Source organism: Chrysemys picta, chromosome 18, assembly GCF_011386835.1.
Source record: "Chrysemys picta bellii isolate R12L10 chromosome 18, ASM1138683v2, whole genome shotgun sequence".
Lineage (NCBI taxonomy): Eukaryota > Metazoa > Chordata > Testudines > Emydidae > Chrysemys > Chrysemys picta.
In genome coordinates, this window is record NC_088808.1 from 20,041,017 (window position 1) to 20,067,428 (window position 26,412).

Below are 26,412 nucleotides of genomic sequence, written 5' to 3' on the forward strand. Positions count from 1 at the left end.
CATTTCCATGCGTTCATCTCGTTGTGGGCAGATCCTGATTAGGAACAGAGCGACCGATTTGGATGCCCGCATGCACGATGGGACCACGCCGCTGATCTTGGCAGCTCGCTTGGCCGTGGAGGGCATGCTGGAGGATCTGATCAATTGCCACGCGGATGTCAATGCAGTGGATGACCTAGGTATGGCAGTCTTCTAAAACATGCACCGCTGTCTGAGGTGTTGTGGGCAGGGAATATTTGTTGTTGTTCTAACTGCTGACTAATGCGGGCGGTATATCGCCTTCTTCTTCCCTAGGCAAATCAGCACTGCACTGGGCAGCTGCTGTGAATAACGTAGAAGCTGCCATGGTGCTGCTGAAGAACGGTGCCAATAAAGACATGCAGAACAACAAGGTAGGGATCTACAGGGCTAGCAGATGCAAGGCAATTATTTTCCTTGTACAAGTCAATCCGAGGGTCATCTTTGCCTAAAATTCAACCCTGGCTGCCAGATGGTGAGCTCTGTACAGACGCCCCCCGGGTTATGCAAACCTGACCTACGCAAATCTGCACTTACGGAAAAAGTTCCGTAAACTAGAAATAGTTTGGGGTGGGGTTTTTTTGCATAATGGTTGGGTATACGTTTCCGACTTACGCAAGACTTTCCAGAACGGAACGCTTGCATAAGTCAGGGAGCGTCTGCATCTGATTTTTACTCCAACTGAAGTTGATGGGAGTTGGCTTGAATATGGAGCCCAAGGGTTGGCCCCGTATGCAGTGTTAGTGACCTGTGTGCGGTTGGATTAGGAGGAAATAACAAGTGTTCGTTTGCTCACCTCATTGTGCCTTTGAGGTGAAGGTCACATGTGGTTAGTGGTTTAGTATTGGATATGGATGAGGTCACTAGCAGAATTCAAACACCGAGGCATTCAGCACAGTCTTGCCTCCAAAAAAGGGGTAACAGAAAACATCCTCCAGCCTAGGGTTCAACCCAGTTCGGTGACTAGTCCGAGCCCAACTTTCCCATGAGTATTGTCCCCACTCTGCCTCCCAGCAGCCTTTCTCCTGAGCACTTGTGCCAGGGGAGAGAGAAGCTATGCAAGGAAGTGAGACTCTGCCCCTTACCATTGCATGAAGTTGAACTCCAGGAACTTATGAACCTTGCCATTATTTGTGCAGCTGCCGAGATTCCTAATTAATAGCGATGTCTTCAAATCTAAAATCAAACCAGGATTGGGCCGGCCAGGGAAACCTGTTAGCTTTGGGGTTTTAAAACAAACTGTCTCCACTGTGTTTCTAGGAGGAGACACCGTTGTTTCTTGCAGCCAGAGAAGGGAGCTACGAAACTGCCAAAGTCCTCCTGGATCACTTTGCGAACCGTGACATAACCGATCACATGGACCGGCTCCCCCGGGACATTGCGCAGGAACGCATGCACCATGACATTGTGCGGCTGCTGGACGAGTATAACCTGGTACGGAGCCCTCCACTGCATAATGGCCCACTGGGGGCACCCACCCTGTCTCCTCCGCTCTGCTCTCCCAACAGTTACATCGGCAACCTGAAACCCAACGTCCAAGGGAAGAAAGCTAGGAAGCCAAGTACCAAGGGCCTGAGCTGCAATAGCAAAGATTCCAAAGACGTCAAAGCCAGGAGGAAAAAATCGCAGGATGGGAAAGGTTGCCTTCTAGATAGCTCTAGTGTGCTGTCACCAGTCGACTCCCTGGAGTCGCCCCATGGGTACCTGTCAGATGTTGCTTCTCCTCCACTGATGACATCTCCATTTCAGCAGTCCCCTTCCATGCCTCTGAATCACCTGCCAGGCATGCCTGATGCCCACATGAGTATCAACCATCTTAACATGGCGGGAAAGCAGGATATGGCAATGGGCAACTCCAGCAGGATGGCCTTCGATTCAGTGCCCCCGCGTCTCTCTCACCTGCCTGTATCCAGGCCCAGCACAGTCATGAGCAGTGCACCGATGAATTTCACTGTAGGCGGGGCTGCCAGCCTGAACGGGCAGTGCGACTGGCTAACAAGGCTGCAAAATGGGATGGTCCAGAACCAGTATAATCCAATGAGAAGCAACATCCAGCCCGGGGCTCACCAGCAAACCCAAGCCCTTCAACATGGCATGATGACCTCCCTGCACAACGGCATGCCCACCACTACTTTGTCACAGATGATGAGCTACCAGCCCATGCCTAATACAAGGCTGGCCTCCCAGCCACATCTGATGCAGGCCCCGCAGTTGCAACAGATCCAACAGCAGCAGAATTTACAGCAGCAGCTGCAACAGCAAAATCTGCAACAGCAGCAACATCACAATACCAGCTCAAACCCCAATGCCCACATTAGCCAAAACTTCCTCAGTAACGAGCTAAACCAGTCAGACATGCAGCAGGTGAGCAGCACTACCATGACCGTGCACACTATTTTGCCTCAAGAGACCCAGATCCTATCAACGTCTCTACCCTCCTCCCTCACACAACCCATGACCACCACACAGTTTTTAACTCCACCCTCTCAACACAGTTACTCCTCACCCTTGGACAATACACCCAATCACCAGCTTCAGGTGCCAGACCACCCTTTCTTAACACCTTCCCCGGAGTCACCGGACCAATGGTCAAGTTCGTCACCTCATTCCAACATATCTGATTGGTCAGAGGGGATCTCCAGCCCTCCCACGAGTATGCAGTCACAGATAGGACACATCCCAGAAGCCTTCAAGTAAAGAAGGTGTTTCAGAGACATTGACACAGTGGGACTTAGGATCATCTTTTAAAAACTTCTTCTAAGGACATTGGTTGTTTGGACTGAAGGATCCCTTTTTATATGTTTTTTATACAAATTAAGAACACAATGTTTAATCTTTTTTTAGTATTTATTTATGTACTTTTTATTTTACATGAAAACACTGCCTTTTTATTTATATGTTCTATTGTTAAGAACTCAAAATGAGACACTTCAGTTGTGCACCAAGGAAATAAAACCTGGTAGATCTTTCATAGAAAATTCTTTTTTGTTTTTGGGGTGTTTTTTAATATGTTGACTTGATGGGGGGTGGGGGTTGTTTTTGTAAAGTTGTAAGCAAAGATTCGTGATTCTGAAATGCAATTTATTTATTGATTTTTTTTATTTTTTTTTTTGCTTTCAAACCCAGAAAAAGTGGGAGGGGAAGGGGGGAGAATTAGCTACAAATGTCACCCCTTGAAAAAATTATAAATTAAGCATGAATCGATTTTTGAAATGTACTTTAAAATGTTTTCTTGGGTGTTATCTGAGAGGACATTTTATGGTACTAGTCATGAATCTTTGTTTAAAATTTCAGTATTATATAGTTGTACATTTATCTTAATACATAGAAATTCTTGTTCTTTCTTTTTTTATATATATTTAAATGCTGTCTATATAAAAAAAATCAGGATTACAGACCTGTGATAGGTTCTAAGCTAAAAAAAAAAAAAAAATCTACATAACGTTGCTGCCTAGAGAAACAGAACATTTGCCAAATCTGTTGAAAACCCATAGCTATGGAATCAATGCCGAAGAGTTTCTTGGGGTTTTTCTGCAATTGACTGAATAACAATTTAAACAATAAAAATGCTAGGATTTTAGAACCACATCCTTCTTTTAAGGGTGGCCTGTCCTACTGTAAAGGAGGCATTTGTCAATTACTGTAAACCAACTTGAATGAAAGTTAACAGAGCATTACAATGCCCAACCACAGTCTACTATCAATCCCTAACATCCAAGCTCTTTTTGAAATGTTAAACTTTTGGGTTTGCAACTTAACATGTCAGGTTTGGATGTAGCCCTGACCTATTCTACCATGAGCGCAGAAATTAGGAGACACAGACAGAAACTGGGCTGCTAAGCCCATGTTTTTAAATGTTGACATTTTATTCTCGCTAGTTTGGAGTGACGCATCGGGTTTATATTGGTGCACACTCTTTTGTGGAGGTGGGGGGAAAACAACCATGTAAAATATAGTATAAGCCTGTGGCAGATTTAAGGTTTGTAAATAAGTTTTTTTTTAAAAAGGTGGATTTTGTTTCAAAAATCTAAATGAACAAGTCTTAAGTACATCATGCTTATTAGAGGTGTCAGAATATTGCTCATTCATTGACTGCAAAAGGAAAGCGAACACTATGCATACCCACAGGACATTCACTCACCTACAATGCAGTCAATCAAGGAAACCTAAGAAAAGGGAGAGATTCCTGATCCCTTTTAGTTAGAAACCAAATATGATTTCAATTTCTCAAAAGCACAAGGCTTTCTGCAGTCCCTTGTGTGCTCATCTCTTAGTAAACACTTACGGAGCATCGATATTGTGACATCCCTAATACAAGTGATTTAAACATCATGTGGTGTTGTCTTCCTGTTTTATAAACTAGAATGTAGTTTACGAAAAAATCTTCTGTAATAAAGTTATCTACCTGCAAAGTTGTAGTTTGCAAAAATGATGTATTTTTTGGTTAACTGATTTGCAATAAAGGATGCTCATGGGCGTCTAGATTTTACTAAAACTTGAACATGATGTTTTTGCCATGTGTCAGTAGAAGTGTTGTGGACAAACTCCCCAGCCTGCCTGACCCAACATCTGTTCCTCATCCGTATCTGAGGGTTACGTGAAAATGCTGCATCTCCAAATGATTCTTAATGCATTGTTTGCGCAACTAAGACACAGTCCAATTCCTGTTGAAGTCAATAAAGATTTCAGTGGAAGTTGGATTGGGCCAGTAGGAAATACTACTGCAGGCTTTTATTCGGGCAGAACTCTCCTTGGCTTCGTTGGAGGTTTTGCCTGAGCAAGGTCTGTAGGAGGGGACTTGTACTGCGTAAAGCCCTGACCTCGCAGTGAGATCTGTACAGGAGGTCTCTTACCTGAGGTGTGGTATTGTAAGGACCCTGCTACTAGATCAGGGCCTAAAATGGGAAAAGCTGGGAAGATGTTTTAAACAGCTTCTTGTATGGAAACTTCAACTGCTTTCTTAATTCTCCCACTGGAAAAATAATCCCTCTTGACCCCAAAGGTTAGATTTTAGGAGAACTTTTTGGTAGATGAGATAGCTAAGAGCGAGTGATGGATAGCTGCATTTAGTTATATATGGGCTATTGGAAAAAAACCCAAACCTATGTTGCTGAATAATGCAAAATGCTTTACACTCAAAACAGAGTGCATCTGGAAAAGGCCACAAGTGGGGCTGCTAATGTAGATACTGTAAAGAAATCTAAATCCCTAGTTAAGTGAGAACGTAGCCTTGAACTGAAAATGAAACCAACACTATGAAATTCAGTGAACTAACCTCACCAAAAAAGCAAACATGACTGTTTATGTTGTGTTTAGATCTTTAAGATAATTATTTTAATTCTTCTTTTTCAATAAGAACTCTGTATTGTTCTTAATGCAACTGTGAAGTCCCAAAGTACTCACTATAAATAGAAACCTAATTTATTACAATGACTGGAAACTACTACTCAATCAGATAAGCATGTTAACTCTTGGAACATTGATATTTCTACTCTGTTGCCCAAACAAATGCTGGGGAAGAGTGTGTGGGTGTGTGTATACATATCTATATATGTCTGTACACATCTATATATAAAGTACTGTCTGGGTCTCTTCCAAAGATTTGCAGTATATCTAGCAAGAAGCTGCCCATGCAATGCTTCCTCCATACTGATGAAATAGCAGAGGAATCTGTAATGCGTCCCTCAGGAGCAATAAGGACTCCATAGTATTTATTGCAAAAAATGTTCAGACTACCATACCGAGTCTTTGTGATTCATTACAAGCATAAGTGAAACAACATCTTACATTTCCATAGCCCCTTCCCATCCAAAGGATCCCACAGGACGTCACAAGCCATCCAGCACCAACGAAATGCAGCTACTTCTGGGGTAAAGGGACTAATCAGCATACACCACCCTAGGCAAACATGGTGGAAAGTGATATTTTGGCCAAGAACACTAGGGACAAACCTCTCCTCTTATGAAAAGGACCATGGGATCATTAGGAGAGAGTTCCTAAGGACTGGTCTACACCCAAAACTTACATTGGCATAGCTACTTCTCTCAGGGGTGTGAAAAATCCACCACCCTGAGAGATGAAACTATGCCGGCCTAACCTTGTAGATGCGCCACTCAATGGAAAAATTGCTCTTTCAACCTAGCTAACTGCTTCTTGGGGAGGTGGATTTACTACAGCAACGGGAGAACCCTGTAGCAAGAGCCTACACGGAAGCATTACAGTGGGGCAGCTGTGCTGCTGTCATGTTTTAAGTGTAGACGTACCCTCAGTTTCTGAGGTCTCCTTTGAAAGAGCCACTCCCAAATAAATCTAATCTCATGCTGTTTACTACCTCATACAGGAGGAAAGCTGAGCTGACTCCACAATGATTTGAACCTGCGGTTCCAGAGTGTCGAGGAATTTCAAGCCTGAACATTTCATAATTCCCAGGCCAGAAGGGACCATTGTGGTCCCCTACTCTGACCTCCTGTACAGCACAGGCCGGAGAACTTCCCCAAAATAATTCCTAGAGCAGAGCTTTAGAAACACATCCCATTTTGATTTAAAAAATGCCGGTGATAGAAAATCGACCATGACTCTTGGTCAATTGTTCCCAATAGTTCATTACTCTCACTGTTTAAAAATGTACAGGCTGAGTTTGTCTAGTTTCAACGTCCAGCCACTGAATCGTGTTGGATCCAGCCATTGGATCACATTTCTCTGCTAGACTGAAGAGCCCATTATTAAATATTTGTTCCCCATGTACATATTTGTGGACTTGATCAAGTCACCCCTTAATCTCCTCTTTGTTAAGCTAAATAGCTGGAGCTCCTTGAGTCTATCACTGTGACATGTTGCCTAATCTTTTAATCATTCTCATGCCTCTTCTCTGAACCCTCACCAATTTATCAACATCCTTCTTTAATTGTGGCCATCAGAACTGGACACTGTCTTCCTGCAGTGGGCACGCCAGTGCCAGATACAGAGGTAAAATAACCTCTCTGCTCCTACTCGAGATTCCCATTTATGCATCCCAGGATCGCATTAGCTCTTTTGGCCACAGCATCAGACTGAGAGCTCACGTTCAGCTGATTGTCCATCATGCCCCTCGAATCTTGTTCAACCAGTGAGGTGTGACCTGGTGGAAGTTACAAGGGGCTGCCCTCTGGATCACAACCCCACTGGTTATAGGGTAGGGTTGCCAACCTTCCAGGATCATCCTGGTGTCTCCAGGAATTAAAGATTAATCTTTTATTAAAGACGGCGTCCTGTGATGAAACCTCCAGGAATACATCCAACCAAAATTGGCAAACCTATTATAGGGGCAGATAACTACCAAAATCCCATGGTCCCAAGTCCCTGTAGGAGCCCAGGCAGGGAGGGAAGGAAAATCTCACCTCCTCCCTGCTACTGTCTCCACATCCTCCCTTGGTCCAGCCCTCTGATAGCTTAATCATTCCCAGGGCAGTTCTTCCCCGACTCCCTCATCTCCCCTCCCCAGACATGCTGAGGAAAACGCTGCCCTTGGACACTGGACCAATCTCTACATGTGCGCTAACGACTGCTGAGTGCTGTGGAGAGAAGGGGAGAGAAATATTCCCACCATCAACCTTTCGCCTAGGTGCCCCTAGCATCAGAACCCACCCTACACCCAGGACTCACCAGCCCCAATACTGACATTCCCCCATCCTTACACCCCCCCTCCCATCCCAAAATCACCTGTCTTTTCTTGCCATGACCCCCCTCCATCCTTTGTGGCTGCAAAGGGACGATGGGCTTTGGGTGGGTCCTGGCAAGAACTTGCAGGTGGCTTGAAGAGTCAAGGTGGAAAGTGGTGGTGAACCTCTATACTACACCATAGTGATCAAAGGATTTATAAGCACCCGTTTAGACCAGAATACCACTCACTGCTCCGAGCGCAAGCACATCTGTTGCTAATAAAACACTGGTGCATCTGAGCTACTTGTTTTTCTGCTGGAGGATTAGTTGTGTTGGTGGTATTTGTGTGTGTGTTTGTTTATTCGTTATTCCTGCCCAATTAGATGGAGCATTTAGAAATTGCTGCTCTGCCTGGCTTTCTGGGGCTGTCTGTGCTTGCTCTGAAAGTTTCCAGTACACATGCTTGGGTCCTGATCTCTGACATGTGCCCCAGCAGTTCTGATTGTGCCCTTAGAAGGAACAAAGTGGGCCCATTTCATCCCAGGTGTAACCCCACTGGCACTGCACCAGGGATTAATTTGGCTCAGTGTGTTTTGAATGATGAAGGCTCACAAGAAAAAGCTTAGCATGTCTGAGTTGGCTGGACTGATAGGATGCTGATAGCTGAAGCATAAGCTCTCCCTGGAGCAATTGCCTCCCTGTTGAACTCCGACTGAAAGGTAAAAGGTCTTTTCAACAATAAGCTCTTTGAGGCAGGGACTGTCTTCATTTTTCCTGTTGTACAGGGCTGAGTGCATTTCGGCACTTAATAATGAAAGGTGCCTATGACTGCATTGCACCCCAAAGAGAGTAATGGTAACTGCACAGAACAGAATGAAAAGGAGGTTTGCAAATGTTCTGTTCTTACCTTTCATGCATCTGCAGTTTATCCAGTGTGCAAGGAAAGGCTCCTTTGCCCTTACTTGGCTAGCACTTGTTTCTTATTTGGTACCCCGACCCCAGAGCCGGCTGCACTTCAGCGGTGCTGCATGTAGACAGTAAAGGCTACAGAATGAAATATCATCAGCGTATCAGTGTGATATTATAGTGCAATCAGTACTTAACAGCAGGAAGAGCAAAGATAAGCTCCCACGCTAACCTGATAGTGTTTGAATTCAGTAAATACCATCAATAATAAAAGACCGACTGTAGGCCCAACCAGGCTAATCAAACTCAGATGTCCTCACAAAATACCCCTGGGGGAAGCACCAGGACATAGCCTTTATGTTCACTTCAGGGCTGTGTAGGTAAATGGCATTTGACAAGCCGGTTCATAAGAATGTCCTCACAAAAGAGATGAAAGGCACTTTTAAAAATCACAGCACTGTGTCTGGTTCCCACACCATCATCAAAGTGCTGCCTGCCCTGCTCGGACTGGGCTTGGAGGATATTACCTTGCTTTAATGATCAAGCGGGCAGGAAATGGCCCTTGCACTGATAATGACCCTTGATTAAGATGTTTGTTTAGGTCACTTGTATTTTTTGTATTTTTGTCTCCGTGCTTTTTGTTCAGTACAGAATATGACAATGCAGGCACAGTGGAAACACCTGTACACAAACTGTTGTGAATAAGACCCATCATTCTTACTTTTGAAGAATGACTTCCTCTTTAAAAGCATTGTCTCCAGGAGAAATATATCCTCACAATAGAGCTAGAGCACAGACCTCTGCAGTAAAAACTCGGGCCCAGTTTATGGCAGAGTGTTAGCAGCTTCTTTAGAAAACCAAAACTCGTACTTTTCTGGAGCAGTGCTCTCTCGGCGCTTTAAAAATGGGGAACTATGGTTTCAAATTGCAGCATAGACAGGGTTCTGTATCTACCTCGTCTGTAAAATTACAATCCATGGAATCTTAAACCACAATCCTGCAAATATGCACATGCTTCACTTTAAGCATTCCTGTTAAATTAAGCATGTGCGTAAATGATTGCAGGATCAGGACCTTAACTTGTAGCTTCTAAAAGCAGTAAGATAACAAACATCTTGGTGTATTCAACTGCCGCTCAGACAAAATAATTTTTGATAGGCTCAATTTCTAATAACCCAGTGCTATTAAAGCCCCATTGCACTTCAGTGATCCATTCTGTGACCTTTTGGTAACTCAGCGAATCTTTTAGGCATACTTACTACAGAACTTTCAAAATCTTTGCCTTGAGAAACCAGACAATGTTCTAGAGATGCAGTTGACTCTTGAGTAAACTTCTAACTAGTATCGCTCAGTACACTTTAGAATAGGGGCGCAGAATGAGTCTGGAAAATCAAAAACTCAGAGTCACTTTTCCCCTTTCTATGCTCCTTAGAGTAGGCACCTGACTCAGCTGAAAACAAGTTTTCCAGCATCCGCCTTGTGGGAAGGGCATGCTGTATAATGAAGGAAATGGAAAAGTTTGGTAGACTCACATTTCCCTTTTAGTTAGATGCTAATTTTACAGGTCCAACATTCCACAGGCAGTGCTCTGCCTCACCCTAGTGGTTCTTCTTCGCAACTTCACCTCTTCAGAAACCGCAGGTCTATACTTAAAACCCTGGCACCGGACTAGGGTGACCAGATGTCCCGATTTTATAGGGACAGTCCCGATTTTTGGGTCTTTTTCTTATATAGGTTTCTATTACCCCCCCACACACACACACCACCTGTCCCGATTTTTCACACTTGCTGTCTGGTCACCCTACACCGGACAGCTGTGCCACTGTAGCGCTTCAGTGAAGACACTACTACACCAAAGGAGAGCCTCTCCCCTTGGTGTAGTTAATCCAACTCCAGGAGCGGCCATAGTTTTGTCGACAGGAGAAGCTCTCCCATCAACATAGCGCTGTTGGCACTGGGGGTTAGGTCAGTACAACCATGTCACTCGGGGTGTGGATTTTTCACATCCCTGAGCAACATAGTTATACCAATGTAAGTTTATAGTGTAGACCTGGCCTCAAACCAGTCTATATGGTCCATTCAGCCCTTGACTTTCCTTCTGAAGCTGTCCATGAGCTTACCTGTTGTGACAGTGGGTTTTGTGATATGGACACCTGCCCACTTTTAAAGTTGCAATCAAAGTTCAGATCCAGGATTTTGGCTCTCGTACATCTCTCCCTAATTTACTAAACTAACAGCTTATTGCCTTATTTCACGTGTCTGCAATGCTACAACCCCACAACAGCCAAGGCCACAGCATAAGCTCTTTGGGGCAGACTGTCTTTTTGTTCTGTTTGTCCAGAACCTAGCGCAGTGGGGTGAATGACTGGGACTCCTAGATGTTACCTTAATGCAGTAAGAATTAATAATAATATAGGAATTGGCACAGATGCTGACTAGGCCTTACGACTGCTGAATCTGGATTTCTTTACTTCTCAGAATGGGTTGTGGTATGGCGTGCTTCTTTAGTCTGTACGAAGACTGTGAAACTGGCAGGAAGATTGTTGGCTAATGACTCCCGTGCATTGTGTTTAGTGTTCATTGTGATGTGTCTCTATGGTGCTTTGAACTGAGAGAATGTATGTGATGTAAGAAGAGTTTATTGCTCTGTGGTTATTGAGAACATTGAGCAAGCTCCTGACAGGAAACCACCTGCTTATTCTAGTTGCCTTTTCTAAATGGAGCTTTCCGGGTGAACGTGCGGGGGCAGAGCCCTTCCATTCAGACGCTCACATTGCAAGAAAAACGAAAGGGATGGAAAGGAAGGTAGTGGAAACTTCACATGGCAGAGAGAGGAGATTCTTCATTCTCCATTTGGAGTTTTCAAGAATACGCTTATGTAAGGGACCTGGACATAAGCAGTCTGGCCTTGCAGTCACAGCGGGGCTGGGATCCACAAGTCAAGGAGGGTCTTCAGCGAGCAGGGGTCAGAGGAAGCACTGGAGCCAGGTTCAATAAGCAAAGTTGGGGTTGGAGTCCGGCCAAGGTTGGAGATCAGAGGTAGTACCAGGCTGGAATCAAGAGGCAGGGGCAGGGTCCGAGTGGGGCTGGACTTGGAGAACAGTGATCAGGAGACTTCGGTGAGGTTTGGAGTCACAACAGGCCAGAAGTCTATGTGGTTGGGACTTTCTGGGCAGCCTCCAGGATTAAATAGTGTGCTTGGCCAGTCAGAGGGCCGCAGGGCACTGTCACGCTGCGTCTCCTGGGCAGTGCTTCCTGCAGCGCCTACTCTCCCCGGCGTTCCCCGGCTGTGCCTGGGGACAGCGTGGGAAGATCAGCCAGCCCTGGCTCTGCAGAGTGGGGTTCTGGTCATACAGATCCTTACACTTTAGTCAGAGATGGCTAATTATCACACACCTCCTCCTGCACAGCTGTGCCCAGCCCGCGTCACAGCCTGGCGTCTTCGTCCTAGTCGGCGTCTGGGCTGTCAGTGCAGGGGCTGACAGCGCTCCCAGGCCATCCCCGGGGACGCAAGCTTTCGCCACCACATGCACTGGAGGGTCCCTAAGGCTGTGCAGTGCCAGGGCCACTGGGAAGGTGGGCGCCTGCTTTCCAGCATCTGCCCAGTAACCAAGGGCGGTATAACAGAGGCTAAGCAGCTGAATTCTGCTCAGGCCCGTTAAGGCGTCTCCAACCTCCCTAGGTGGGGCTCGAACCTGCCACCCTAACATCTCCAGAAGCTGTATTGATTAGCGTTCCCACCAACCCTCAACGCGCATGCGCCCAACCCTGGCGGTCTTCGGCTGACACCCGCCGGTGAGCGCCGAACTCTTAAAGGGATGGTTACATTTTCTGTCCGCCGACGCAGGTGAGTTGACACCCGCCGCCACCCGACGAACCCTTTAAGCAACTCAATGGAGAGCGGAAAGAAACAAAATGTGGGTGGCGTCGACGCGTACGCGCCTGCGTCACCGCGTGCGGAGCGTGACACGTCGGCGGCGGTGGCCATTGGAGCCGGATGTTCCAAGATGGTGGAGATTGTTGGTGTTGCGGCTGCTGGGACGGGGGGAGGCGTCTGCTGCTGAAGGGGCTTCGCCTGCTGCGTGCACCCCCGGGGGGCCGAGCCGGGTGAGGGGAGCGCGCCGGGGGCCCCCAGGAGGTGGGCTGAGGGGTGGGCTCGGGTAGGCGCTGGCTGGGGCAGCCGGGGGGCTGGCAGGGAGTGGGGAGGGGGAAGCTTTGGGGGGGTGGGAGGGAGTTTGGGGTGCGGCTGGCCGGGGAGAGGGGAACCTCGGGGCGGAGGGTGGCAGGGAGAGGAGTAGAGTCTGGGAGGTGTCTCTAGGGTGCCGCCTGGCCGGGGGAAGCCTGGGGCAGTAAGAGGTGTGGATGCTGTGTGGGAGAAGTCTGAAGGTAATTTGGTTAGGTCTCTAGCGGGGGAGGGGAGGGGGCATAGCCTGGGGAATGTAGCTAAAGACTTGCTGGGCTGTGGGGTTAAAATGCGTGGGCAGCTCTTCACATTGAGAGAAAGGATGGCCCAGTGGGTCGGGTGCTACCGTAGGACTTGGGAGCCCTTGGGCAAGTCACTTAGACTCTCTGCCTCGGTTCTGTATCTGTAAAATGCAGATCTTAGCGCTCTCCTATCAAACAGGGATGCTGTGAGGTTAAATGCATTAAAGATTGCGAGGCACTTATTGAGTAATGGGTGGCATACAAGTATGATGTATAGACAGTTGGGGTGGAAGGTCCAGCACTGGGTACTTCAGGGACTGGCTATTTATGATTACCCCAACTTCTCGGATGTATTCGTATTGGTCCCCAAAACATGGTACCTAGTGTTCCCACCCTGGACAACTCTGATTTTTCTCTGGGTGCCTTTGTGGCCTATAAGCAACAGAAGCAGTTGTAGAAAAGGGATTTCTTGGAAATCCTGAAGTTGGATTGGGTTCCCTGATGTGACATTTCATGATATTGCGACATGGTGGTGCTCAGATGTTGCAATGTATGGGTTTATACTGTCTGATGAATTTGCAAAGATGGCAGTTGAAGTTTCTGCCCCTCCACCTATTTGAGCTATGCATCCGAAGAAGTGAGGTTTTTACTCACGAAAGCTTATGCCCAAATAAATCTGTTAGTCTTTAAGGTGCCACGAGACTCCTTGTTGTTTTTGCAGTAGGTTAGAGTGTATGATTGCAGGTCTTACTTGTGGGTAGATGTGGTGAATTAAGGCTATTTTGAAAGTATGTCTCTTAGTGTAAATGTCTTTGTTTATTTTCAACAAGGCATTTAAAGTGAGCCCTTCAAAACCAAAGTCACCCTTTTTCAAACTGTTGTAGCTTCTTAACCCTGTGCATAATTGAATAGGAAAGACTGAGTACCAGCTGATGATGGCTGAGTATTGCCTGAAAAAGTTGGGAACCACTGACCCTAATTAACTAGTAATTTCCCTTCCAAACTAATGGAAAGGTTTATGTTGCTGTTGTCTGAGGGCTGCATGTTCAGCTCTATGTTCTTGGTTCCAGGAGCATCTGAGCAATATTTGCATTTATATGGAAGCTGGTAGGAAGTTTTTTGCATTACTGTGGAACACTAACATGCTACAACAATATGTTAGATGTCATCCATACATGCAGGAAGATGAAGTGCATGTTCTGGACAGCTTATGGTTTGTGGCCCTGATCCTGTAATTGGATCCGTACGAACACAGGGGGTTGCCCATACAAATTCGACTGCAGGATTGTGGCCTAAGATGTCAAGTAACATATAAAAGGTTTGGGAGACTAATAAATAATATAACCGAATTTTTAAAAAGTGTTCAGTTGTTATGCTTCTAGGGTTGGAGAAAAACTACCTTGCAGAATAGGATTCACTTAACGCTATAGGCACTGGTGTCCTTTTGCAGGATCTTCTGTGATAATACAGTAAAAGCTGTGTTATCTGGCCATTTACCAACCAGAAAGCTTTAGAAACCGGCATTTCTGATATCTCCCAATACAAATCTTCAGTAGGGTTGCTAGGCTACCTACATGGCTCCACGGGGCTCCCCAGAAGCGGCGACATGTTCCTACTGCTCCTAGGCGGAGGAACAGCCATGGGGGGCTCCGTGCACTACCTCTGCCTTGAGCACTAGCTTTGCAGCTCCCATTGGCCGGGAACCATGGCCAAAGGGAGCTGCAGGAGTGGCATCTGCAGACGGAGGCAGTGTGTAGAGCCGCCTGGCCGCACCTTCACCTAGGAGCAGCAGGGACATGTTGCCGCTTGTGGGGAGCTGCCCGAGGTGAGCGCCGCCCGGATCTGGCACCCCAAAACTCCTCCCATGCCCCAACCTCCTGCCCTGCACCCCCTCCCACACCTAAACTCCCTTCCAGAGCCTGCGCCCTACACCCTCTCCCATGCCCCAGCCCTAAGCCGCCTCCCACACTCAAACTCCCTCCCTCCCTCCATTGTTAAGTATAACTCTTAGTTAACTGGAATTTTTGACTAACCAGCACCCCCCGTTCTCCAACACGCTGGATAACAAAGCTTTTACTGTATAAATTCAGTTCACAAGCTCTTATCTCTTACTTTGCTTGTGTTGAAAGCCTAGCAGAGATGTTGAGGAAACTTTGGATTCCTGTCATCTCAGCTAAAGCCACAGTTGCCTCTGGATCTTGTTTTGATAGTTAAAATTGCTTAATTGGGGCTGTTTTGCATAAAAATATTTATGACCCAAGATCTTCAATTAGAATATTGATTACAGATTTACCTAACTGTATTTGTGCTGTTTACGTATTCCTGCAATGATGTTGACAAACTCTTGTAATAGATAACTAATTTAACTACTTTCGTTTGTGCGTATTGTAGTGTCGTACATGGGTTACGGTACACTAAGGATGTTAGGAAGGAGGTACACAACATTGAAAAGCTCTTTGGAGAAAGTAATAGGTCTTCCTTCATTGTTCACTGCTTCATGCTAACATTTGTCACATTTCACTTTAGTAGTTGCCATTTAAGCTCCACAGAAAATCCTAACATAAACAAAGAGAATGTTTCCAGATTATACCACGGTGTATCATTTGCTCCATTAAGATCCTTTTCAAAGAATTAAGAAAGTTGTAAAAACGGATACCATTTTAGTTCTGATCATTTGTTATAAGCTTTATTTACTTAGGCTGGGTTTGGGGTAAATGATCACCTCAAGTACACCTGTTGCATTCAAAGTTCACTAAGTGTTGCAGATGCTATTCAATGAATTTCAATGGTTTCTTGTTTGGGTACAAATCCTGATCCATTGCGAAAATTCAGATTTCTACTAAGATGTCACTCTTGACGCACAATAAGTTGTAAAAATGAAGGATCATATGAATATAAATATCTTAATGTGAATTGCAAGAAATTTGTGAGATTGGGAAAAAATCTTCTATGAACTATTCGGCATGCTTAAGTAGAGAACTGTGTGTGAATAAATTATGTCAGACAGAAGTTGATCTTTCTGAAACACTCCTTATGCTGTATTTTTTTCAATAAATTGACTTGGGGCTATGTAATAATATTAGTTAATACAGAATTCAATATAGAATTAAATCCAATATCTAGTCAGACACTAGACAAAATGCAGACATAAATGTTTTATCCTTTGTGGATAATACTGAAAGTTAGATGTGGTGGTGATGTCATAACCCTCAGGACATTATTAAATTAATTAAGAACACCAAACATATCTCTTCATAAAGCATGTTGCTAAGAGGCAACAAGAAAGAGGAAAAAAAAAAAAAAAGCTACAGTCTGGTTCTTGAAATTGCATTGCAACCTGAGTTTTAATTAGTTGGCCTCTGGAAAGACAGTCACATGAGCTTTCAGTGGAATTATTTTGCACACTGAGCGATCGATTCTGTAAACATGCTAACAAATATTACTTTGAGCAATCACACTGACTATGTTGGGCCCTCAGTTTGACTGTTCTGAAATGTATTCATACATCTTTTAGATTACTTTAGCTCTTAAAGCTTAAGCCCAATTTTTCAGATTTTAGCTATATCTTTTTGGGGTGTTCTAATGACTTTATTTATTTTTTTATAAACAGTTTATTTTCCTTTGTTTAGGTGTTGTCTACAGGGGAAAGCTTTTTTAGTATAACTAAAGGAGTGAATTTAAGCTGACATAGTTGTAGCAGTATAACCCCCTGTGTGGACACTCTGGCAAACTCTCCTAGTGGAGAGACAGTTTGTAACAGCAGAAGAATGTTTTGGCCAGTATAACTTACACAAGTTCCCTGAACAAAATAAGTTATACTGAGAAAAGGAGTTTGTTGTTATAAACCGCAAAAACGCTAGGGCTTTTGCCGGCATAGTGATGTCGATCGGGAGTGTGATTTTTTTTTTTTTCACTTCCTACTCCTAACTGACATAGCTATGTTAGCAAAACTTTCAAGTGCAGAGCAGGCCCAAGAGTGGCTTTTTTTGCTTTATTTTATGTTACTTGGGGAAGAGGTTTAGGCTAAATCAAAAAAGCCACTCTTACAATGGAGTATCAGTTTATCTATACCTGGATAGCTATACTTTGATATAACTGGTAAAACTTTAAAAAGCAATAAAGAGTCCTGTGACACCTTATAGACTAACAGATTTATTGGAGCATAAGCTTTCATGGGTGAATACCCACTTCGTCAGACTAACACGGCTACCCCTGTGATACTTGGTAAAACTTTGTTTTCGGTAACCTTTCGGGGGCTGCCATTTTTATGCAATTGTAGATTTTCTGTAGCCATTAGGTGACTAACATTTAGTAGGCCATTGTGCATTATCAACTAGTAAAACTTTGAGATGCAAGAGTTTCCACCCTAGATGGGAACACTCTAGTTGGATTAGATTTGAGATTATTGCATAGCCATCATTGTTCTCACTTTTTTAAAACAAAAACAAACATCTGTTAATTTTAAGTTTTGGAAAAAAGTTTTTTTTTCCACATTAATATTGTTGATTAAAACTACTTGCTTTCATCACTTTAATAACCTGCACAGTTTGTGTTTTTAATCTATTATACACCTTTTCTACTTGCTGTGTGTGATCTGTTAACTTTGATCCAGAAAAGGTTGCATCTTCCTGGCTTGGGCCTCTAAAATAAGTTTGTGGTTAGAATTCTTTATTTATTCCCGAGGTCCACAAAAAAGAGAACAAGTAATTAATGAAAAGTAAGACTCTTCACTAATTTTGAATTTGTTAATTATCAGTTGTTACAAGAACACTGAAGATATTAGTATTTTGCTGTTTTGTGTGTGTTTGATAGGATATTGTTAGGAACAAAGTCCCTCTCAGAAATGTGGAAGTCAACACTTAAATTATAAAACAACTGATTTCTCTACCCAACTTACATTTGGGTAAATTAAAAAATTGTATAAACTGGAAATAAACATTTTGTTCACAAGAGATTATGGTTTCCACTTGAACTATTGTCTTACATTTCTGGTTTCCACTTTCCCATGCATTGCATGAGAACAACTAGTAAAATGAAAACAAAAAAAAATTAATAATTTTAGTGTAAAAACCTGAAAACTTAATTGTGGAAAAATAAGTATAAGGGGATGTCCAAAACAGATTCTTAGACGCATGTTTATTTTCTAAGTGTGTAGAATCAGGAGCTGCTGACTAGGCAGGGTTTCCTGGTAACATCCTGGTTGGCAGTAGTTGTGCCTTGCTGGAAAACCTTCTCCCAGATATCAAGGCAGAGAGAAATGATTACAATATTTGAAAACTCTTTGAATTGTTAGGTGTGTTTTGTAGCAACTAACGTTCCCTGACATGGATTAAGCATGCAACTGTTTTAAAAAAGAATTTTAAAGAAAAATTGAAGTTATGCTTGAAACTAACAAACCCAAGTTCAGTATTTCTATTCGAAAGCCTCGCATTAACTCAATTCTTCTGCTCCTCCTCCCCATCTCAACAAAAGATTTACATTGGCTATAAAGCAATAACTAGAACATTGTAATGGTGTGCATTGGCCCTTTGGTCCCCAAAGAGGGGGACCCCGATAGCTGACCCCCTCCTCAATGATCCCACTTAAAGAGGGGCTGCATTACCATGACCTATGAGCTACAGTAATACAAATAATAAATAGTAATGAGAGATTGTATTGATTAGAAGCCAGGAGAAGTTGCCTTTGGGAGCTATATAAGGGCTATCCTGCTCATTGGCTTATGTGCTTTGTGTTTTTGAAGTTTACTGATTTTAAAGCTTTACAGAATGAATGCAGCTAGAGATTTTTTGCCAAGATTATATTTTGATTAAGCTGAAACCCCAGAGAGAGGTTTTTGCATTTAACCCCTTCTCTAGCTGCTTAGCGCCCGACGCAGTCACAAACTTCGTTCTGTTGTAGTTTCTTAACATACAACTCTTGCTATCAAATCACAAGTTGCATAACCAGAAATTTAAAGGTGGTTTTAAATAGGTTTTAGTTATCTGATTGCCATTGACTTTGGGAGTCCTATTGCTAAACCACTGCACAACTCTTGGTTGCCTTTTATTATGAAGGATAAACAAAAATGTATCCAATAGATGACACAACTACTCTGGATACTTTTCTCTCCATGATGCGAACTACATTAATAGCATATTTCTATTAAAGAAAGGTCCCACTGTATAGTACAGGACTAGTAGTAATGCCCCAGATCTCATATAAATCACCATGGCTTGTTTTATTTTAATTTTTTTTTTACGTGATACAGTATTATAAATGGAAAAATACAAAGTCTTAACTAAGTTATGAAAACTGCTATTGCACAATCCACTGAATTCTTATAACTGATACCAGTGAGTTTAAGTTGAGATGGAAAACTTCCAAAACAGTCCTATTAAAATTAAATTAACCAGAGAGCATATATATTTTGACGAACTTTACAATAGAATTTAGACTGTATTTTAAGTTTTAAATACACCTCTACCCCGAAATAACGCTGTTCTCAGGAGCCAAAAAATCTTACTGCGTTATATCCGAATTCGTGCTATATTGGGTCGCGTTATATCGGGGTAGAGGTGTACTCTGCTTCTGGTAATGTCTCCCTTCCCTTCCTCCTTCCCCTTGCCCCAGAATGTCTTGCAGTGATAAAAGTGGAATGTGCTGAATTAATGCACATAACATTTTATGTACTTTATATGGATTTCTTTCTGAAAGTAATTTGCTTTTACTCCATTCATACACAGCTCTTCCTGTGTTTAAATACAGCTCAAGCTAAAACGCGTTCTAAGAAAGTATGAGAAGCTGATAGTTTTCTTCACTGAGCGTTCTTTAATATCTTCCACTAGTGCACTACCACTAACTGGTGCTACCAGTGGTGGGAGTGCTAGTGTAGCTCAGTTGCTGATGTTTTTGCCACTATATTGTCTAATCCTGCTTAAAGCAAGTCTAGACAACGTGATGGTATAAATGTCACTGCACTAGTGCTACTGCTGTTAGTATGAGACTTTACAGAAGAGCTCAACATAAGTGTAAAAGTCAGTGTAAACATTGCCTGGGTCCAAACTGTATTTAAAAACATTTCCCTGTGGGTTTTTTTTTTAAACATTGTTTTTAAAATGGCTTGGCTTTACTGACCGGCCAAACAGTGTTAGATGAACCTTGTGTATAAATACAATGATAAGTCCAGTATAGTGAAAACTCAATGTGTGAAATAAATATACATTCTGGAAAAATTGGCAAATATTTTATTTTTGGGAATCCTGTGTCTTCAGCAGATCACTTTCTGAAAATTCTTTCTTTTAGGAAAAAAAAAAAACAGATTTTTTTTTTTTTTTTAATGCTGAGTTTTCTTATTGTGGGATGGGAAACTAATTTGTCTTATGTTTTCCTTTACAGTGTGGGGAAAAAGGAAAACCTATCTACAGCATTCATTGGTGGTTCTCCAAACAGCATTTGACCTTGCTAGAAATTCGTCATGCAGCCACCTCCACAGACAGTTCCAGCAGGGGTTGGTGGACCGCCGCCTCCTGCAGGAATTGCTCGGAACACGTATTGGCGAAACAGCCCATTTAGTAGACGGGCAAATGCACCAGTCTCAGGAGCAACTGCCCCGGTGCAGCCTGTGACGGACCCTTTTGCATTTGGCAGGCAAACTCCACAAGGTTCCCTGTTAGGTAATCCATCCAAAGGCAATCCCCTGGTTATGCCAGGTCCTGCTCCATCAGTGTTTCCTCATCCAGCTGGTGTGCATTGTTCTCAATCATATGCAGGGGATAATTCTCATGGACTGCCTACATCTTTACCAACATCTGTATCTCAACCAGAAATAACTTCAAATACATTTTCTAATGTGGTGACTCCTTCATCACCAGCACATATTATAAATAGCACTGCAGAAATGCATCAAATGCATCCAAATGCAGAACATAACTCTTCAGCACAGTCGCTTTATAATACAGGAGCAGCACATGAAAGTTCTCTCAGTGGACATCCGGCTATGGCGCATGTGGCAAACAGACCCCTAAGCAGGCAAGATATTAATAGGGATCCAAGCAACACTAGTTCAGTGCCTACAGTAGCACCATTCCTCCCTCCACCTCAGTGGAGACCCGTTCACGAAAACCTGCAGCCTCAAGTTCAGAACTACTGGCCCTACACTGAGCCACCTTCTCCGAATGCAGTTTATAGCGTTTCTCACTCTTCAGCTGTTATGTCCCATCTTCCTCCCCAAGCAAATCTGCATCAGGGGCCTGTACATCAACATATTCCACAAAATACCGGGCAAGCTCCTTTGCCCATTGGTGGTGAAAAGAATGAGATAAGCAGCTTCCCAGTTGCCAACCACCATATGAACAGCTTTCAGCCTGAAAATATGTTTAGACAGAATATAAGAATGACTAATCCTTGGCCAAGTCAACCTTACCAAGAACAGTTTTACCCACAGCCTCTTTTACCAGACTCTGGTTTTGTTAATCCCATCACTCAAGAAAATAAGCCACAAAAACAATCTCAAAATGTGTCTGAAACGCCAAGTGGACATACATCCACAAATGCAGATTCAGGAACTCTCTCCATGTTTTTCAAAGGGGATGAGGCAGAAAATGAAGAAATTCTTTCATCAGAAAAAAATGATCTGTCCGGTAAAGCTAACTATGATGCTTGTCAGGTAAATTCAGGGCATATGTATCACCAACCACTGCATCCTCAGCAAGCTGCAGCTAGTGTTCTCTCTCAACCACAGATTAGCACAAGCTCAGCTAATGAGGCAGTGCAAAAGGGAATGGATGTCCAATATTTTTCTAAAACTATAAGCAGCCAGCATGAGACACAGACCAGTAAAAACTCTATGTATATTAGTGATGACAAAGCAAATGTTAGCAAAGCTCGTGAGAATGTTGGGTCGCATTATGAAAATGTTGAGAACCTGGAATGCATTCAGAATCAAGAAGTTCTGCCAAGCGAACCACAGAATATTAATCGCTCATCCCCAAGTGTAGGTTCTGATCTGTACAGATATGGGTCACTGCCAGGGCAGTTGCCTCCAAAGAACACCGTTGTGAGCCATGCGGAAAGAGGACCAAATCTAGAGGCACCCGATTCGTTACCTCATCCTGTCCGATCCGATAGTGTATCCTCAAACTACAGTAACATAAGCCACAAGAGTCTTTCTAGTTCAACAAGACCTCAAGAGCTTGTTGGTACATTTATTCAGCAAGAAAGCGGGAAGCCTGATGAGGAGTCCTCTGCCAGTTTCTTTAAGCAGATTGACTCCTCTCCTTTGGGAGGAGATTCGAGTGAGCCAAATGTCAGCAAGAATTACCATAGTAATCTGTCCCAGCCTCCAACTCCAAGTCCCCCCAAACCTACGGGAATATTTCAGACAAGTGCAAATAGTTCTTTTGAACCAGTAAGGTCCCATGGGGTTGGGGTAAAACCTGCAGAGGTTGACCAAGCGAAGATGGTGGTTGAACTAAGAGAGAACCACCCAAACCAAAAGAATACTAAGAAAAGTACAGCTATGCCAGCTGCCTCACCAGGTAATCTTGAACAGCCGCCAGATAACCTGGAAACTATTTTCATGCCCCAAATACATCCGTTGCCTCTTACAGTCACTGGTGAACCTGGAAACATGTTGCAGCCTGCTAGTGGACCTGTTGTGGAAAACATACAATCGGTACCTGAGAAAAGACCCTCAACAAGAGCACAGGGAGCAACTAAAAAGTGTGAGAGTCCAGCAACAACTCTCTGGGCTCACAATGAGTTACCTAACTTTGGGGGCAATGTTCTTCTAGCCCCTGCTGCTCCTGCAGTGTATGTACCTGCCAAACAGACAGTGGAAATTATTCAACCGCCTGAAGAAGGGCTGTCTAGTCAGCAGCCAAGTAAACCAGAGTGTGTTCCTGTGCAACCATCCCAGCATGGAAATGCATCTTCTGAAAACCTTGAGAATCCTCCCAAAATGGGGGAAGAGGAGGCACTTCAGTCTCAGGCAAGTTCAGGTTATGCAAGTTTGTTGTCTTCTCCACCCACGGAGTCTCTGCAAAATCACCCTATCTTGATTGCCCAGCCTAATCAAAGCTATAATTTGGCTCAGCCAATTAATTTTTCTCTTTCTTTATGTAATCAGCTAACCAGGAATGAAAATCATCTTTCACTGAAAGATCCTGGAGTTGAAGATAAACCTGTAACAGGACTCCAAGCTCCACATGGTGGTGGGATCCTCTCTGGGGAAAATGTGCCACTGTCTGTGATGCAGGTTGGATCTTCAGTTAATACACCTCCATCTTCTAATCTGTCACATTCTAATTTATTACAAAGCCCTGTTAATTCTTCAGAAATCACCTCAAATCAATCCACAAATTTGTTGATGCAACCTCCATCTCAAACTCCAATTAATTTGGCTCCAGAAGGTAAAAAGAATGTTAATTCAGAAGGTTGTCTGCCTGAATTTGCTAGTAAACCAGGATCTAACTCAGCTGTTTCTCCTGGGACAAATCTCCCCAGTGGAAATGCAAGTGTGTTGTTAGTCCCACCAGTGAATACCATGGTGCCTAATAATAATTCTACAAATGACTCCCATAGTCATGAAGAAACTTCTGGAGCACTCGATTTTACAGTAACACGGACACTGGACAAAAGCAAGACCAGTAATCCTGTACAGATGCATAATCCATTACTTCCTTGTGGTCCAATATTTCCTCAGCAACCAGTCAATCATGCTAGCCAGGTGGAGCCAGACACACATGACAAACAACATTTCTATCAACAGGTAACAAAAGATGTGCAGCTTCAGGCTCCATCAGACAGAGCCACACAGGGGGCATTGCTTTCTCAGCAACAAAAGCAAGCTGCTCAAATGCCACAAACAGTACCTTCTGGGCAGTCCTTGGTTCCTTCAAATTATCAGATGGCTTCAGGAATTAAACCTACCCAAGCACCACAGCGACAAGAGAATCAGGTGCCAACTAATAGGTATTATCCAGCGGGTCCCCCAGAGGGTAGTTCAACACAGCCACCAACAAGCTATAGTCAAACAAGTCCTGATAAACAACCATTTTCTGGTCAGTCATTGAGTGCTCCAACTTCATCAGCATCTGTTACCACCAGTCATCCAGCCATGCCAACCATGCAACAAGACCAGAATCCACCACCTTCTCAGACTCCTCAGGATGCCTGTGGGCCACCACAAAACCCCTACTACTATTACAGACATCCTTATGATGCTTATCAGACTCCATATCCACAGCCTTACCCTGCCCTGGATCCTAGAACGGCAGCTCATCTCTATTACCAGGTAGAGCAGGAACTTTTTTCTCTTCTTTCATAATTGTATTGATGTATTTAGTAACTTCATTATGATGCAAAGACAAAAAGAAGTGTTTGAAGTGATCAAGAATATAGCATTTATCTTGAAAGATTCACTTTATATTTCATTATAGAGAAATCACAATGTCTAACATAATGCAAGAACTCAACAAAACTGTAGGTAATGGGAAAACCTTTGGAAGGATTTTTTGGTAACGTTTTCATTACTAACTGGCAGCTTTAAAGCTAACAAACATGATGCATATCTGATGTCAGAAAGCAGAATCAAAATTCATAGAAAAATCAGTTTACAATCAGGAGTGTGAAAACCCAAACGTATAAAGACAGAACTGAAATGGTGGATAAATTATAAACAGATTAAAGATAGGAAATGAGTATTAATACTGTTAGCAGTCACTGTCACTCCTGGAAGTTATCTGAACACTGTTTTCTTGGTCTGTGTGAAAAAGATGGTGGTTTCAACTTTGTCCTAGTGGGACGGATGTCCAAATCCTAAAAATGCCCTACCTCCCAGGTTGGGACTATTGACAATTTCAGAAGTATTTTCTTAAATTGGGTTTTAAGGCACATTGACAGGCAACAGTGTAGCCATCTGTATCCTTTGTGGCAAGATCATGTACTTCAGTATCCATGGCTGTCAATACAGCATCTTTCGTGGGTGCTAATTTCAGTTTTTTAAGGTGGTGGGGAGAGGAAGAAGGGAAATTGAGTGGTCAGAAAGGGGTTAGCCATAGCAAAATGTGTGTGTGTGTGTGGGGGGGGTGTTTGGGTTTTTTTTATTCCATGTCAGATTTTCAAACAATTTAACTTACTAGTTGGTAATATATAAACCTCTCTTCTCGAGGATGATGGCTATGGACAATATGGTCCCCGCTACCAGCACTATGATAGAAGCAATGCTGCCTATGTGGAGCCTGGTGGTTATCGATATGCTGAGCCTGAGCGTCCTAGTTCCAGAGCTAGTCAGTGCTCTGATCGACCTCCTTCTAGGTATGTAATTACGGAACTATGCAAAGGTTGAGTGTGTGTCCTGATGGATTACATTTAATTATGCATAATGAACTTTTATCTTGTGTAGTTCACAGTAGGGACCTAGGTGGTGGAAATGAGTCTGTCAATATTGACAAAACATTCTACAATTTAAATTATACATGCTATTAAACACATAATCCAAAAGTATGAATTGCTGATTGTTTGCTGCTTTTAGAGGTGAGGGAACACAATGCCATGTATAAAATGACAATGATATGATTGCGGTCATCTCCTTACTGCTCCTTAAGCTTTCCTTCATGCCCATTTGTAGGCTGTCATTACTGTCTTCCCATTAGAGGGGGCTCAACAATAGATTCAGTCCTGATATTACCTATTTTCCGTCTGTCCACTGAGAGAGCAGTGCAGGTTACAGCCTCTTATTAGAGTTTAAGAGTAACATTTACAAAGCTGTGTGTAAGGGCTGGTCCACACTAACCCCCCCACTTCCAACTAAGATACGCAACTTCAGCTACGTGAATAACGTAGCTGAAGTCGAAGTATCTTAGTTGGAACTTACTGCGGGTCCACACGTGGCAGGCAGGCTCCCCCGTCGACTCCGCGTACTCCTCTCGCGGAGCAGGAGTACCGGTGTCGACGGCAAGCACTTCTGGGCGCGATCCGGGATCGATTTATTGCATTTAGACAAGACGCGATAAATCGATCCCAGAAGATCGATTGCTTACCGCCGGACCCGGAGGTAAGTATAGATGTACCCTAAGAGGGAAATTCTCCAATCCTGTTAACAAATGGCATTTCTGCATGTACCTCCTGGGATTTGCTTTTGAAAACATACCAGTACATGCTGCCTATTGAGAGACAGATTTTTGTTCTCAGCTGGGGGAGAGGATGTGAGTCAGATGAAAAAGTCCACAATTCTGCATCAGGTCAACTTTTCCACTGATGACCTTCACTGTGGTGGTGATAAGCTCTATCCAATTAACTAATAAAATAGCGTAGAGTTGTGGGAGGGGATGTGGCAAAACAAGCTTGAAATAAGGGAATGAATTGAAATTACTAATGTCAATCAAGAAGCAGCCAGTTTCCTTTTTCAAGGGTAACTAATTTATAGTGAATATTACATGAGTGATT

The 26,412-nt window shown here is 43.5% G+C and overlaps 2 protein-coding genes across 22 annotated transcripts in view; both read left to right on the forward strand.

Annotated features, from left to right (window-relative positions):
* NOTCH1 (notch receptor 1) overlaps window positions 1-4,513 on the forward strand; it is an 81,631-nt gene extending 77,118 nt beyond the window's left edge. For all 3 annotated transcript variants that reach the window (XM_008169491.4, XM_042854363.2, XM_042854364.2), the window contains 3 exons: window positions 32-179; window positions 295-392; window positions 1,279-4,513. In XM_008169491.4, coding sequence (XP_008167713.2) covers window positions 32-179; window positions 295-392; window positions 1,279-2,715 — 1,683 coding nt within the window. In that variant the 3' untranslated portion in view covers window positions 2,716-4,513. The remainder of the gene's footprint in view (window positions 1-31; window positions 180-294; window positions 393-1,278) is intronic.
* An 8,003-nt stretch (window positions 4,514-12,516) lies between these two features.
* The window catches only part of SEC16A (SEC16 homolog A, endoplasmic reticulum export factor), a 41,157-nt gene continuing 27,261 nt past the window's right edge, over window positions 12,517-26,412 (forward strand). For 17 of the 19 annotated variants that reach the window (XR_010593574.1, XR_010593575.1, XR_010593576.1 and 14 more), the window contains exons 1-3: window positions 12,517-12,669; window positions 20,362-24,259; window positions 25,136-25,281. Coding sequence is in view for 16 of the 19 variants with exons in the window: in XM_005299503.5 (XP_005299560.2) it covers window positions 20,441-24,259; window positions 25,136-25,281 (3,965 nt within the window). In the remaining 3 variants the exon portion in view is untranslated. Of the gene's footprint in view, window positions 12,701-20,361; window positions 24,260-25,135; window positions 25,282-26,412 lie in introns of all 19 variants that reach the window. The other 2 variants (XM_008169490.4, XM_065572042.1) reach the window with 2 other exon arrangements.